General features: G+C 31.8%; 1 protein-coding gene and 1 pseudogene across 1 annotated transcript; both read left to right on the forward strand.

The window, feature by feature from the left end:
- The first annotated feature begins 1589 nt into the window (after positions 1–1589).
- On the forward strand, positions 1590–3986 carry LOC114378733 (annotated as a pseudogene).
- A 4560-nt stretch (positions 3987–8546) lies between these two features.
- LOC114378734 lies at positions 8547–10351 on the forward strand. The gene is made up of 2 exons (XM_028337365.1): positions 8547–9333; positions 10344–10351. Exons 1-2 carry the CDS (start codon positions 8547–8549, stop codon positions 10349–10351), a joined length of 795 nt encoding a protein of 264 aa, XP_028193166.1.
- The last annotated feature ends 5918 nt before the right edge of the window (positions 10352–16269 follow it).

Consider the following 16269-nt stretch of genomic DNA (forward strand, 5'->3'; position numbering starts at 1 on the left):
AAAAGGAATGCGACAGAAGGAAAATTAAGATAAGTTTCAGTCTGCCTTTTATTCCTTCTTTTACTCATATTTATACTAATTTCAATGATCCTATGTCTAACTCAATACATTATGGTTATGACAGATTTGATAATGAGTGATAACAAACTAAGTGGGGCTAGACATAACATTGGATGGATATGATGATAAATATTGTTTCGTAGATAGATCTTGAAAATTGCATTTCAAACATAACTTTGCAGCACAACCTCACTTGACAAATGGAGTTCCTACTTCTGGTGCTGCCACCCAAACCCAAACTTTGGGTGCCACATGCAGGGTAGTGTCACTTTCATCAAGTTCAAATGCCTAGTGGTGCCACGTTTGATAGAATAGGCAAAATGTGATTATTGTTGATCAATAAATTTGTTGCTATTTATTTTAGTATGTTTGCAAAATTGATAAATTTTGTTAACATTGCCATGCAAGATCTTTGTCAGAATTTATCTGGGATAGTAGTTTGGATTTTACATGTGAATAAAGGTTGAAAGAGAAAAATTCATTTCTAGGATAGGATAATTTTTCTAGTAGGCTTAAGGTGAAATTTGGTTGATTTTATTGACAATTTTTTGAGTTCTTTATACCAATAACTCAATCACTTAATACTTTCACAAAGAGTAATTGCTCAATTTACAAATGATACTACACTACATATTTCTTCTCTTACATGCTCCTCCTATCTAACCACTTCTCCTAACCCACCATTATTATGCCTCAACTAATTGTCCTAACAAAGTAGGACATTCAACACAAGGAAGGATTTATATACATAATAGTTACAACTTATAAAGGGAGTAATGAATCCAAGATGCAATTCACAAGAACTACTAAGCTAATAATTCTAACTCTATTTTCCTAAGTTACAATGAATCTAGGTAACTTGGAAAGTGGAGCAACTTTATTATTTGTGTTGTTTAATTCTAAGAAAAACATACTAGTACTAATAGTCCATCAAATTCACAACCAGGCTAGTATCAACATGAATCCAACTTTATTAAAAGACAGTACTTTTGTGCTGCCTACACTAACAAAAATTAGTACTGCCATTTCTACTTGGTTAGTGGAAACAATAGAATAGCACAACAACCTGAATCACATTTCTGCTTGGTTGGTGGAAAATTGGAAATCACAGAGAAATAGTTTATCAACATTCTTCTTAATGGTGGGTGAAGAGGGCTCAAGGAAGTTCATGTTAATTTGCAAGACACTACTTGAGTCTATGAAGATATAAGTTTTAAAGCAAGTTAACCAAATTTGTGTACAAAAAATGTTAAATTCATACAAGTATAGTTGTTTTCTGTATATATTTTTGGTGTGTGACAAGTATAGTTATTTTGGCCTGACTTTCTGGTGAATTACTAAAATAGTCACTCATCCATGTTGCTCTCAATAATTTGTCTCAGACAAGTACAGTTGTATTTTGTATATCTTTTTTTAGAAACACTTAATTTTTTTTATATACATTTAATTTTTTTGTTTCAAATGGGTATAGTAGATTTCTTTATAGCTGATAGTCAGGCTGCCAACTGTATATTTCAACAGGAAATAGGATGGGAGAATTGAAGTACATTGAGGCTTACGAGGAAGAGCTCATCAACTACCAAGAAGAAGAAAAAGCTCCCGATTCTGCTAAACCTGTTGCTGAATCTGGCAAGAAGTTAGTTTCTCTCCTCTTTATCTCATGTGTGTTTTATAATGATTTGATAGATTTACATTTTTGATATTTTTTTGGTTCAATTCCTTGTTTACCATACTTTCACGGTTAATTATTGAGAAGTTTTTATAGAGTAAGACACATCTAATAGAAGTAACAGCATTGTTGGTTCTTATGTGCTTCAATTTCTCTTGACTCATCCTGCCTAAGGGAGTGTAGATGCAAATTTCACTATTTATTTATTTTCTTGTTCTCAATAATTTGTTTGTGGGTTTTGTCTAGAGAACAAGATGTTGTTCATGTAATTGATGTACCACAAATTGTTGGTTAACAAAAAATTTCACTACAATGCTATGATGGGTTGATAGGAAACACAGCCGAGAGCTCTTGGTTAGGTGGCTAACATTGATAAAAGAGAGGAGACCAATGAGAGTAGTGCGTTATTTAGCTTTCGAAAGTTGAGTGGGACAATAGGGTTTGTGTTCTGATGAAATAAAATGAAGCAAAACCCAAAATTCTCCCCCCCCCCCTCCCCAAATAGCACCAAAAAAACGTTAAATGAGGGGCCTAAGAAAGTCTTTGTCTCTGCTGAAAGACTAAAAGAGTGGCTTTGGTTCGCACTTCTCCAGTTGTCACAGTGACCTATGATATGTCAGGCTACCACAGAGCCCATAACTGTGATGTTGTTGTAACTGTGTTATAGCACACAACCCATGGTTAATAAATATGGTTAAAGCCTGGCCCTGGTCATATTTTTCTTAGTTTGATTAGAAAAGAAGTATGATGGAGTAAATGGTATAATAATGTCAACTTGATGACATATGTAACTAAAAATATTGAAGTTGATGGAGTACTTATGTAACTATGTATTTATGCTTCATAGACTTGCCAATGTCTTGCTGAATCCTAACAAAAAATTATCTTATTTCCTGAGTATTAGAGGTCTTGTTTGATATATACTATATTATTGTTTGGCTTTAAAGTTTGTGATGTGTATTGATTCAACTTTTTCATAATTACGATAATAAAGTTGATTAGGTTTTCAAGCCAACCTTTGATTTTACATCTTCTCGTTTTGCATGTATATTTTTTGTGGTGCAGGGGTTATGTTGGCATCCATAGCTCGAGATTTCAAGACTTGTTGTTGAAACCAAAGCTTCTTCAAGCCATTGTAGATTCAGGATTTGAGCATCCTTCAGAAGGCAAGATTTAGCATATGGTGTCTTTGCTTGAATCTACAAACTTGTTAATTGTCTTGTATTAGACTTTGATTATTTAGCATCTTTCTTTCTAGCAATACCATATGGCCTACTTATGTGTGCTCTTAAGCCATTTTTGTGCCATTTGCCAATGGTATTGGTCCTGATATTGTGTATTTTTTGTTACCTTTCTCAATAAATTATACACCATGTTGAATTCATTGGTCTAAGCTTTCATTGGTTTCTTAAGGATATCCATTTTTATTAAGGGGTGATCTATTGATCATTGTATGATTGAGGACATGTTTGGATATTCATTCTTCAGTAGAGGAAATATGATTTTCCCCTTTCAAAGGATTTTCTTTTTCATGAAGCCACCAAAAAAAGCCTTTTAGCCTTAAAATAAGATAATCTAGACACTTTTTTTTTCACTATCATACTTCCTCTACTAAAGAATGTTTTGCTTGATTATCTCCCTATATGTATCTTGGTTTTTTTTCAATTATAATTTTTCCCTTCTGTCTAATTTATTTTGTTTTGTGAATTTATCAAGTAATCACTACTAGCATATTAATATGTCACGAAAATTGGTTGGTAAACCTTTACCTTAAAAGGATCTGGCAGATCATATATACTTATTGAGGATTCATCCACTACAATTTTGTATGCTTCTTCATTATTGCGACACGAATGCATCCCTCAAGCAATCTTAGGAATGGATGTCGTTTGCCAAGCGAAATCTGGGATGGGAAATACTGCTGTTTTTGTTTTGTCAACACTTCAGCAAGCTGATCCTGTTCCGGATCAAGTTGCGGCTCTTGTTCTTTGCCACACAAGAGAACTGGCTTATCAGGTATCTCTTCTTTAGTGTATTTGAACTATTTTTATAGAGAAATTTGTTTGCTAATATTATTGTGTGTCTCTAATAACTAAATCATAGTATTCATTCTTATGTGATCAATGGGAATGAAAAACAAGACCTCGAAATATGGGCAAATGGAAGTTTAACTACTAAGGAAGCGCTTTATGAACCCTCCTGGTATTTGATTTATTTATATGCCCAGAGTGCTATCATAATCAGCTTACGTGATTAAGTAAAGGATATTGATAGAATTATCTGCTGAGTTGTTTGTATTTCTTTTTGTAATTTGTATGTTTTTGTCAATGATGAATGGTATTAAATTTTAAAAAATTATTCTATTGTTATCCTTAAGTTTGTTTTGTATTCACTGGTACAATGAGGCTTGTGAAAATAGGTGTAGCATTACAAAAAAATGTCTTATAATAGAATGGTGTATAAGTCCATTCTAAGACGGTGTTTACTGAAAAATTATCTTTGAATGATCTCATTCTACGACGATTATTAACTAAACATCGTCATAGAATAGACTCATACAACGTCGGTTATTTGCTAATAATCGTCATTGAATGATAGCATTTTAAGACAGTGTTGACATAAACACCGTATTTGAATGTCAGAATTCTAAGACGGTTTTAAGTAAACACCTTCATAGAATGTCATCATTCAAAGTCGGTTTTTAAGTAAAAACTGTCATTGAATGGTACCATTCTACGATGATGTTTAGTTAAAAACTGTCTTATAATGGTCTTAATCAAAGATGGTGTCCAAATAAAAAAAAAATGTCTTAGAATTGTTGGCTATTCTAAGACGGTTGTCAATCGATCATCGTCGAAAATCTTTGCTTTCAACGACGGTAGCTTCAAAGATGGTGCATAACCAATGTAGAAAGTTAGTAATAACCGACATAGAATGCGATTTATGCACTAGTGATAGCCCAGCCACCAGGTAATGTTAGTCATACCATGTGTCATTCCATTTAATTTCTTGAAACTCTCCCTTATGGAATCTAATTTTATATATAGTTGTTTAGTATTAGGAAATAGTTTGGTTAAGGTTGCTTAGGATACTCTTTGACTTACTACCACTCGTGCATAGGAGTCAGGTCATGTATCTAAAATTCTATGAAAGTGTTTGAACCAATTAGCTTTAGGTCTTGCACCAATGTATCATTTAGAAATAGAACGTCATTTATAACAATTTCAATCGGCTTCAATAATTAGTTTCATGTTTCTTAATGTTTCTTACTTTTTCTCCACTTAGTTAGGGACATAGATAAGGTTAGTTTTATATTCATCTAATGTGCAGGGGAATAAGAGAATCATTTCTAACCAGGAATATTAGCTTTAGGTGGCTACTGAAACACTCAACCCACAACATTATGTAGAAAAATTCTGCAAACCGTGCAGCTTTGTTATGTTTTGTCGTTATATTTTTGTCAAATATTCTACAGACCTCCAAAAATTGTGAGGCCGATTTCATTTGAAAGCTAAGACATAAATATAGAGGACCACCAAAGGGTTTAATCAAATTAATTTCACGCCACTGCCAGTTTTAATTTAAATACCTTACATTTTACTAGGTAGAACTCATCAGTACACTATCTATATACGATTTAGAATCACTATCTTTTCCTCGGCTCGAAGGGGGTTAGAGATTTGGGCAAGATTGATTCTTGGTACCTCTAAAGGTTATAGGAACAAGGGGAATGACCTACTATCATGGTTCAAACATTACATAAGTCCAATCAGTAAAAACAACACTTACATGTAAACTTGTCCGGCACTTATACAGCCTCAACATATCTCACCAAAATATTCATCAAATATTGTAGGGATTTTTAAATATTATCAGACCAATTGAGTTAGAAAGAGGACATTGTATACTAAAACCTCACCAAAGATTATGGTCTAAATCAAACAGGGAAGAGTAAACGATAATTTCAAACATAGTACAGAAACTACCAATGAATTCAGTGACAAAAAATAGTTCCACTTAAAGTGTCTCGTTCAATCTAATTAATCATAACGTTTAAGGCTTTACAGGGTAAAGGTTCGGTCCTCCTATGGTCCACGGAACTAAAGAATGAATTCCCATTCATTATCTTATAGCACACTACCTAGATTTGAACCCAAAACAATACCATGTCAGTATGGTTCCCCATATTACCTCACTCAACAAGACTGACGAAAATATTGAGAAAATATTCTGTAAAACATGGAAACTAATGAAGTTGGTTAAGTTTGAAAGAGGACCTCCAGGGCTAAAAAAATACAGTAAAAAGGCAACTCCTAGTTCCATAAAACCTGCATACACAAGTTTGTACAAAACTGTGCATTTTGCTGTAAAAATTTGGCAGTAAGTATCATACTAGTTTACTTTATTTCTCACCATTAGTTGATCTACCAATTGGTTAACTTCAGAAACATGTCTTAATATGTTTCATAAACCTTTGGAACAAGAGTTAATTAAGGATTTCAATTGTGTATATTCCCCTTGTCCATTCACTTGTACACAGATTTGCTATTCAGTTGCATTTTTAAGTTCTTAACACTCAACTCTTGCCATCTTTTGGCTGGTACCTAACAAACTCTTTCAATACAATCTATCTTCATTCACACATTCACTAATTCAGCTACCAGCAATTAATAACCAAGAGTAAGTAGCCATTCATCCATCATTCACATAGCAAAAACACACTTGCACATGTAAAAAAATTAAGTCATCATATTTACTACCACACTCACACATCAATTAATTCTAAGCACAACTTATTTAGGATTCATAAATTACTCAATGCATCTAATTCTAATAAACCAAAGATTACGAGAATGGCTCCCTTCCTGCACAAAATCTGCATTATTCACATAGCACCAGCAAACATATATACTTATAATCACACCCCTAAGCACTTGGCACACCGAGTGTTTCTTGACTTTAATGTGGACTGTAGGTTAATTAGCTCTATTAGCTATTTTACCCTACAGCTCCGTAGCCATATGGGAATGGATTTTAGATTCTGTAGGCGCACCTAAAAATCACAAACAGTTATCTTGCAATTCTGACACAGCCTAGAAAATTTCAAAACATGCAAAATATTACAATTTTAATATTTGATTATTCAGAGCCATAGGTTGTCAGTGTTGGAAGAAGAAGAAAATTTTATTTCATTTGTCACACAAAATACAAGAGTATGATCCCCTATTTATACTAGAATAGAGTGACCACTCACATAATTTGGTTATTCAAGAATACTGAATGCTCACATAATTGCTTATTCAAGACTTTGTAACTTACAACTTTACAACTTTCATCTTCCACAATTTAAGGCTCATAAAACTTGTTATTATTATTTTTCTAATTAATACCTAACATCCTCCCTTAATTGGAAAATTCTTCTGCACACCAAGTCTTGCTCGCAATCTTCGAAAATCTTCAAATTTGAGAGGCTTGGTGAAAATATCCGCAACTTGATCTTGAGTTTTCACATGAGTCAATTCTACTTCTTTTTTGGTAATGCACTCTCTAATGAAATGCTACCTTGTATCTATATACTTACTTCGTTCATGGAACACCGGATTCTTGGCAAGCTCTTGTGCAGATCTATTATCAATATAGATCTTTGTGCTTTCCTTTTGCAACAACTGAAGTTCCTCCAACAATCTTCTAAGCCAAATGGCATGACATGTGCAAGAAGTTGCAGCTACATACTCGGCTTCACAAGTAAAAAGTGTCACAATGTCTTGCTTCTTAGAACTCCATGTAAAAACACAATCACCCATAAAAAATACAAATCCGGTAGTACTTTTCTATCATCAACATCTCCGGCAAAATCACTATCACAAAATCCTACAAGCTTATAGTTATTGGAGGGAGAATAAAACAATCCAAAATCAATTGAACCTTTCAAGTAACGAAGAATTCTTTTTGCGGCTTTTAGATGAGGACAGGTAGGAGCCTCCATAAAGCGACACACAACTCCCACCGCATATAGAATATCGGGCCTCGTATTGGTTAGATACCTTAAACTCCCCACAAGACTCTTGAAGACCGTGGAGTCTACCTTCTCTCCTTCATCAAACTTTGATAACTTCAAGCCACCTTCCATAGGTGTGTTCACGGGATTGCAATCAAGCATATTAAATTTCTTCAACACTTCTTTTGTGTAGCTTCCTTGTGAGACAAAGATCCCATTCTCCGTTTGCTTCACTTCCATTCCCAAGTAATATGACATGAGTCCCATATCTGTCATATCAAATTCACGAGACATGGACTCCTTGAAGTCTTCAAACAAATTTGGGTTATTGTCGGTAAAGATAAGGTCATCCACATAAAGACAAATAAATAAGACATCACCATTATTAAAAGTTTTAACATAAAGAGCATACTCATTTTGACAACGAACAAACCCATTGTCTTGGAAGTACTTGTCAATGCAAGTATTCCATGCCCTCGGTGCTTGCTTTAGACCATACAATGCCTTGTTCAATTTCAAGACTTTTCCTTCTTGACCTTCGATGACAAAACCCATTGGTTGTTCAACATAGACATCTTCTTCAAGATAGCCATTTAGAAATGCCAATTTTACATCAAGCTGAAAAATTCTCCACTTCATTTGAGTTGCCAAGGAAATAAGAAGACGAATGGTCTCCATGCGGGCAACCGGTGCAAACACTTCATCATAATCAACTCCATATTCATCATAATCAACCGGTGAAAACCTCCCTTGAAGGTGTTGATAAGGTAAAAAAAGGTGCGCCTACAAATTATACGTAGAGAGTTTGAATCATTGCATATGAAGGAATCCGAATCTATCTCAGATTTTGGCAACAAGGTATTGGCTATTGTGAACCAAATGAAGCGTTATGGAGAAAATATGGAAGATGTTTGTGTGGTGAAAAAGATCCTTCGTTCCTTAATCGCTAAATTTGATTATGTAGTTTGTGCTATTGAAGAGTCTAAGGATTTAGACTCAATGCCCGTAGACCAATTGATGGGTTCTCTTCAAGCCTATGAAGAAAGGTTCAATAGAAGACATGATGAGCCATTGGAGCAAGTCCTCAAAGCCAAAGCTTCTTTGAAAGAAAATGGAGGAGAAAGTAGTCAAAGAGCACGTGGACGTGGAAGAGGACATAGTCGTGGACGTGGTCATGGCCAAGGAAGAGGAGATCGTGATAATTTTGACAATAATGAATGGAGGAGCCATCAATCCACTAGAAGTCCTGGAAGAGGAAGAGGAAGAGGTAGAAATAATTATGAAAAAGCATATGAAAGGAGGTATGATAAATCTAATGTTGAATGTTTTAATTGTCATAAATATGGTCATTACTCTTGGGAGTGTAGAACAAATGTTGAAGAGAAGGTCAATCTTGTTGATGATAAAGAAGATAAAGAAGTTGAAGAGCCAACACTACTACTATCACTTAATAATGGTGAGAAGGAAGACAAATGCTTATGGTATCTTGACAATGGAGCAAGCAATCACATGTGTGGATGGAAAGAGAAATTTGTGGAACTTGATGAGAAGGTGAAAGGAAATGTTTCTTTTGGAGATTCTTCCAAGGTGCAAATCCAAGGAAAAGGTACCATTTTAATTTCTTTAAAAGATGGTGCTCACAAATTAATCACGGATGTTTATTATGTTCCTAAACTAAAAAGCAATATTTTGAGTTTGGGACAACTTGTTGAAAAGGGGTATGAAATTCATATGAAAGATTGTTGTTTATGGCTTCGAGATCAAAATTCTAATTTGATTGCCAAGGTGTTTATGTCAAGAAATAGAATGTTCACTTTGAACATTAAAACCAATGAAGCAAAATGTTTGAAGGCTAGCATAAAAGATGAATCATGGTGTTGGCATATTAGATTTGGGCACTTGAATTTTGGAGCACTAAAATCCTTAGGAGAGGAGAAGATGGTGAAAGGGATGCCTCACATCAACCATCCTAATCAATTGTGTGAAGCATGTCTCCTTGGAAAGCATGCAAGAAGGAGTTTTCCAAAAGAAGCTAATTCAAGAGCAAAGGAGTCTTTCCAACTTGTTTACACCGATGTGTGTGGCCCAATCAATCCTCATTCATGTGGTAACAATAAATATTTCTTGTTTTTTATTGATGATTATAGTAGAAAGACTTGGGTTTATTTTCTAAAGCAAAAATCTGAGGCATTTGTAGTTTTTAAAAATTTTAAAGCTCTTGTGGAAAAGGAGAGTGGTTATATAATCAAAGCTCTAATACCACTTTGTTGGAAGAAGAAGAAGATTTTATTTCATTTGTCACACAAAATACAAGAGTATGATCCCCTATTTATACTAGAATAGAGTGACCACTCACATAATTTACTTATTCAAGAATACTGAATGTTCACATAATTGCTTATTCAAGACTTTGTAACTTACAACTTTACAACTTTCATCTTCTATAATTTAAGGCTCATAAAACTTATTATTATTATTTTTCTAATTAATATCTAACCGTCAGGCGGGTGGGGCTCCCTACGTGCCCTAAATATACACATGCTGCTGCGAATTATCTCACATACCCCTTACCTAATTTGGTGTGGGTCTTGCGCATTTGCTCTATGAATTTGTCAGTGACTTAACTTCTAGAACAAATGTCCGACACGTATAACCTATCAAATCGAGCTCACATGAGTACTTCACGTAATTGTAATTGCATGGGGTTTTTGGAGACATGAAGCTCACATGAAAGGCCCAAACAGTTTCGGCCCACATGAGGAAAAGAAAAACGATTGCAATTTTGGTTTGGTTTACCATTTGGTTCCTATGCTATGAAGGAGCAATGCATGTGTGATCCAGGCTGGAAAACAAGCAAAGTGACTCTCTTATGCCTTCACCGATCTCTTAAGCCTTGGTTGGCGTGGAGGGATGGGAATCGTACATGCAATTGAGAAGAATGAAAGATTATGAGGGAAAACATAGAGTTTAAGGTGTGTGAGGGTAAGGCCGTGAATGTCTTGCTAGCATAGATGAGAAGAATGAAAGATTATGAGTTTAAGGTGGTGGTGTCATATTGTTATATGGTGGCAGTAAGATTATGTCTCTGGAGTTTATAAAAGAGAAGAAAAAGGTCTTTAAGTTGCTACTGGGTATATAAATCGTGGAGAATTTGTAGCAATTTAAAAGGAAAACAATTAAATATAGCTCAGCAAAATTAACTTAATTTTTATAAAATTTTATTTAATAAACTTCCGTACTTAAATTCGTCAAATAAGTTGTTATTAGATTTTAAGTCCGTGGGACATTTAAATTATGTATACATGTACAATATTGTTTTAAAAATATTAATCCTACTGAAATTTATTATGACTTGTTTTTTTAAGTGATAATAATGATGTAATAGCCATCTAAAATATATAAGTTATAAAAAATATAACAAATATAAATATAATTATTTAAATTTGAGTATTCATTTTTGTTATGTTAAAATCTTGGTTACTTGAATTATGTGTGTTTATAATCAATTATTTTTAAATGTATTTATTCTTAAAGATAAAATTTATATTAGAATGATATCTTTAATCATTTTGAAAATATTTTTTTAATTATGTGGTATTATCAAAGTTTTGAACTAGTTATTCTTATTGTATTATTATTATTATTATTATTATTATTATTATTATTATTATTATTATTATTATTATTATTATTATTATTATTATTATTAAATTTCATTACTAGCTTTATTTTAAAGTTATTTATCAATAAGATTATTATATTCAAATTCTATATTTTATAATTGAACTATTATAAGTATTATTTCTCTATTAAATTATTATTTATATGTGTTATTTATTTGTTTAATATTATTGCATGCTACTTTTCATATTTTACCGTTTTCATTTTCAAGTTCTAAGGGAATTGAAAAGGGAAATGGTATTAATATTATTGTGTACTCCTATATGATCTTTGGTAATTCATTCTATCCAACTAAGATTAATTCTTCTGGTGTGAATCAAAATCCAAGTTCATCTCTCATATCATTCTTAAGCATTTAACATGATGCAAATGGTGATCAAGTATTTATCGTATAAATTAATAAGAGAATGACTTAAAAAAACAAAAATCAAAGAGAACCTGAAATAAAATAAACTATGGTGAAAAATTGTCAAGGACTATGTCTTAATCCGAAAACAAAGAAGATCACTCACGCATGATCACAGTAATTTCAAAGAAGCATTAAAAAAAAAAGAGTACCAATAAAAAAAAATAAGCCAACAAAATCCAAAGTTATTGTTAAGCAATTAATGATCGAGGTTGGAAACTCCTTTACAGAGTTTTTCATAACTATTTAAAGACATCAACTAAAATCTGTTGAGGTCCAAATACAATAAAAATGCAAAAGCAAGAAAATAAAGTCACAAGCTAATTGAATTGACAGGCCCATGCTAGGTGTGACATTAGGCTCAGTCATAGGAAAAGGTAAATGGCACGCCCATGCTAGTAGGCATGGCAATTCTCCTCACAACTCGGGGATCCCCGCGGGAACTGTCCTATTTGGGGTCCTGCGGTCAGGGAAAAATTCCCCACAGGGACAAAGATGGGGATGAAAATCCCCTCGCAGCTAATTCGGGGACTATGCTCCCCGTCCCACAGGGTCTCCGTATCCCCGCGTATATAGAATTCTACCTATATACCCTCATAACTTATAATATGTATAACATAAATATAAGGGTTAATATAGTATTTTACTAGTAAAAAAATACAAAATAAAATTATCATATATATAAGTAATATCTCACAAGTCACAAAGATACAAACATTACCCAAACCCTAAAATGCCGCATCAAACATTCAGACTTCGTTCCTTGACTTCCTTCTTCACCTTTATTCCTTCTTCACCTTTTATGCTTGTGTGATTTTATCACTATTATTATTGATTTATTTTGATATTTTTAGTCATGTTTTAAACTTAGAATTAAACCTTAAATTTATTATTGTTGAAAAATAGAGATAAAAAAAAATTATAGATTTTTTTTATAATTTTTGACATTTTTTAATATAAAACGGGTTTTCACATGTCTCCGCGGGGAGCCGGGAAACGGAGATGGGACAAAAAAATACCCCCACCACAAAAAGCGGGGACGAGAAGTAGGGTAAGGTTCGGGGCTAGAGAGCGGGGGAGTACTCCATGACCCCGCCCCGCGCGGGTGCCATGCCTACATGCTAGTAAATTACATGCCTATGCCAAGTGTGGCATGAAGCTTGTGCTTGATGGTGCAAACCCAAAATTGCTCTCTATTCCTTTCAGAAAGGTCTCTCATGGTTTAAGTTTGTTGTTGAAAGTCCAGTATGCACTAGAAAAAGCTTCATTTAGCACCAAAGAGTATATATAAGGAATATGACTCTTTTGTAAACATGAAAATCATAACAAGTTTAACAAAAAAAAATGATAAAATGCAATAAAATAAACAGAAACAAAGACTTAAGCAGCAATTAATGCAAATAATGTATCCTAACTAAAATGCAACGCATCAGTACTCCATATTGGATATTAACTAATATTATCTAAAATTTTAGTTTGTAATATTAAAAATAATTATGGATATAGATACATTTATTTGTAATATTAATTTTTAACCACCAATAAAAAATTGTAACGATAAATCAATAATTTTAACCTATAGACACACTAAATTACAATTTGCTATAGTAACAATTAAAAAAAAATTCTATATAGAGACATTAAGGCTATAGTGATAATTAAAAATGTCAAATTCGCATATACCTATAGATTTTTAACTTGTGCTGACAATTATTGTCTGTCATTACATGTCAAATTCCTTGTTTTAAAGAATCATTTTCATACTATTTACTGGGTTTATTCTAACTTGAATCCTGGAAACACAACCTTTTTTCTTATTATTATCCAAGGATAAATAAGGTTATTAATATTTTTGTCAAAAGGTATCAAAGTTTTTTTTATCCATATATATATATATATATATATATATATATATATATATATATATATATATATATATATATATGAATTTAAATTCTTTTTTCATCAAAGTTTCTCTTTCGAATATTATAATTTTTTTCAATATTACTAATTATAATTGCAATATATATACTAAATATTTATTTAGCCATGAAATAATAAAAAATCATTGTTTTCAGTACTGAACTTTATCAACTTGTAATGTATGTGGGTAAGGCGCATGCCACCTTCATTAAAAAGACTATTTCTTTGTTATGTTCTAAACCATAACTCTGAAGTGTCCTTATAGATGAAAACAGTTGTAGTAGTGTAAAAATAAAATAAAATAAAATATAACGAACATGCAGTCTTAATCAATTTTATTATTTCGTTTGAAACATAAAAATTACTAGCTAAAATTTCTTTTTTAAAAAAAGTATTTTTCATACACAAATTTTAATTGGTACCCACAGGCCAAACTCATAATTGCTGTTGTCAGATCAAATGAAAAATGTGAATCGTGACATGGAGAAGTATTTACAACCTAGACTCATGGCAATCATCATTCGATCGACACATATTCCTTATATATATTCATCTTATCATTTTGCAAATCTTCAAATATTTTCTATATTTTGGATTAAATATATTTTGTGGTATACTCGATCGTGAACAATCATTTGATAACTTGTCCCACTCTACAAGCCATAACGTAGGCAAAACTAAAAGCAAAATCAAAGAGCAGAGAGTACGGCCGTCAAAGCCTGGAGAATATGGCTTCCCTTTTACTTTCCCCCTACTTTTTCTTTTGATACTTATATTTGCTTTACATTTTGATTGATAAAATGCAACCAACCCAATATAGTGGTGACTGTTAAATCCATCAACATAAAACAGTGAAAAGTTTAATGAGTAATGATGTATAGATATTTCTCTTATAGTACACACTTGTTTAATCGATATTTCCATCTTTGTCCATTTCTCTACTACTTTTCTATTTTTGTTTATCTTTGATATTGATAGATGAGTGTTCACAAAACATTACCCAAAACAGTGAAAGGTTTAATCATCTTGTGTAATAATTATTTGTAGTGAATCACCAGAAGACACTGTAAATGAATAAGCTAGCGAGTAATTATTTGTAAGCTATTAGCTAAAATTATTTGTCTACATAAAAAATGACAAAGCCCCAGATTTTTTGAACTTTTATTATGTTTTATTCGAGCAATTCCGGTGACATGGGAAGGAGACCAGAGGATATCCGTGATACTTTTAATACTACGGTAGAGATCTATAGAAAAGGGTACAATTAGAGTTTCTTATTTATTAAGTAAAATCATATAACATTGAAAAGTAATTATCTTAAAAAATATGAATAGTTTAATTAGAATAAAATAGCTAAAAGTATAAAAAATTTAGGCTTAATTGTATCTTTTACTTTCAAGCACAATGTTGTAATTTTTTTGTTGTTGTAAATTTGCCTCTTAATTTATAAAACATCACAAATTTTGCCCTTGCATAAAAAATGTCATAATCAATGAAAAAATGGTCATAAAATTATCTTAATTGTGACCATTTAAAATAAAAATAATCACAAAATATCTTAATTTTGTCACAATTTTAATTTTTACGTGAGGACAAAGTTCACAGTGTTTTGTAAATTTAGAGAGCAAAATTTGAGGGGGGAAAAAAGAAGAAAGAAACTGGGAGAAGGGGCAAAATCTGCAAAATTGTAAACTTTCGTGAAAAATTCTATTAAGTCAAAAAATTTATATATGGTTTCCATTCCAATTAATCAATAATTAACATATAAATAAAAATTAATATAATTACTTTAAATTTTTATATAAGGTTATTTCTAATTAGTTGACAATATATGTTGTTTTTATACACTGATATTTTATAAAAATGAAAATAATATTAATTATCCTATAAGTTATTAATATTTCTAAACCTTAAATTTGGAAAGATCTCTTAATTACCTCATAAATTTTTCTTTGATTAAAATATTTAGAAAATGTATTATTAGTGTGTGTGAGATATTTTTAAATGCATTATTAGTGGAGCTAATTACTGGCATGATATAAACGTGTTGCTTATCCTTGCTAAGCTTTTTTTTAAAAAAAAAAATCAAGATATCACTAACTTCTAATATTATAGTATAAATTAGTATTAAAAAAAACTAATGTTTTTAACATTTTAAAACATTTTATTAATAAAAAATATTGTTAGAATAATATAAGATTCCCTAAACATTTTTCAAAAGTAACTAACTCTTATTAATTTCGGACATTTTTGTGGATTTTTTTTTGTTGAAATCATGATATTTTTAATTGAAAATTATGAGACTGATCCTCCAAAAAAAAGTAAAATTAGTTAAGGGATAATTTATTTCTCACATGTATGTTACTCCATTCAAATAACCAATAATCAAACTCCTATCATGTACTTAAAAAATTTAAACAACTAATTACTTATATATATGTCACGTTGTGGGTTCTTTCCTTAATTTTCACCGTGTGCTACAACAAGATATATCCTTTTAAGAATATAATTTAAGTATATATATTGATTATA

The sequence above is a fragment of the Glycine soja genome, chromosome 12, assembly GCF_004193775.1.
Source record: "Glycine soja cultivar W05 chromosome 12, ASM419377v2, whole genome shotgun sequence".
In the NCBI taxonomy this organism is placed as follows: domain Eukaryota; kingdom Viridiplantae; phylum Streptophyta; class Magnoliopsida; order Fabales; family Fabaceae; genus Glycine; species Glycine soja.

Excerpts from the sequence above, each read along its gene's own strand:
- LOC114378734 (XM_028337365.1), top strand. The coding sequence starts at position 8,547 with ATGAAGGAATCCGAATCTATCTCAGATTTTGGCAACAAGGTATTGGCT.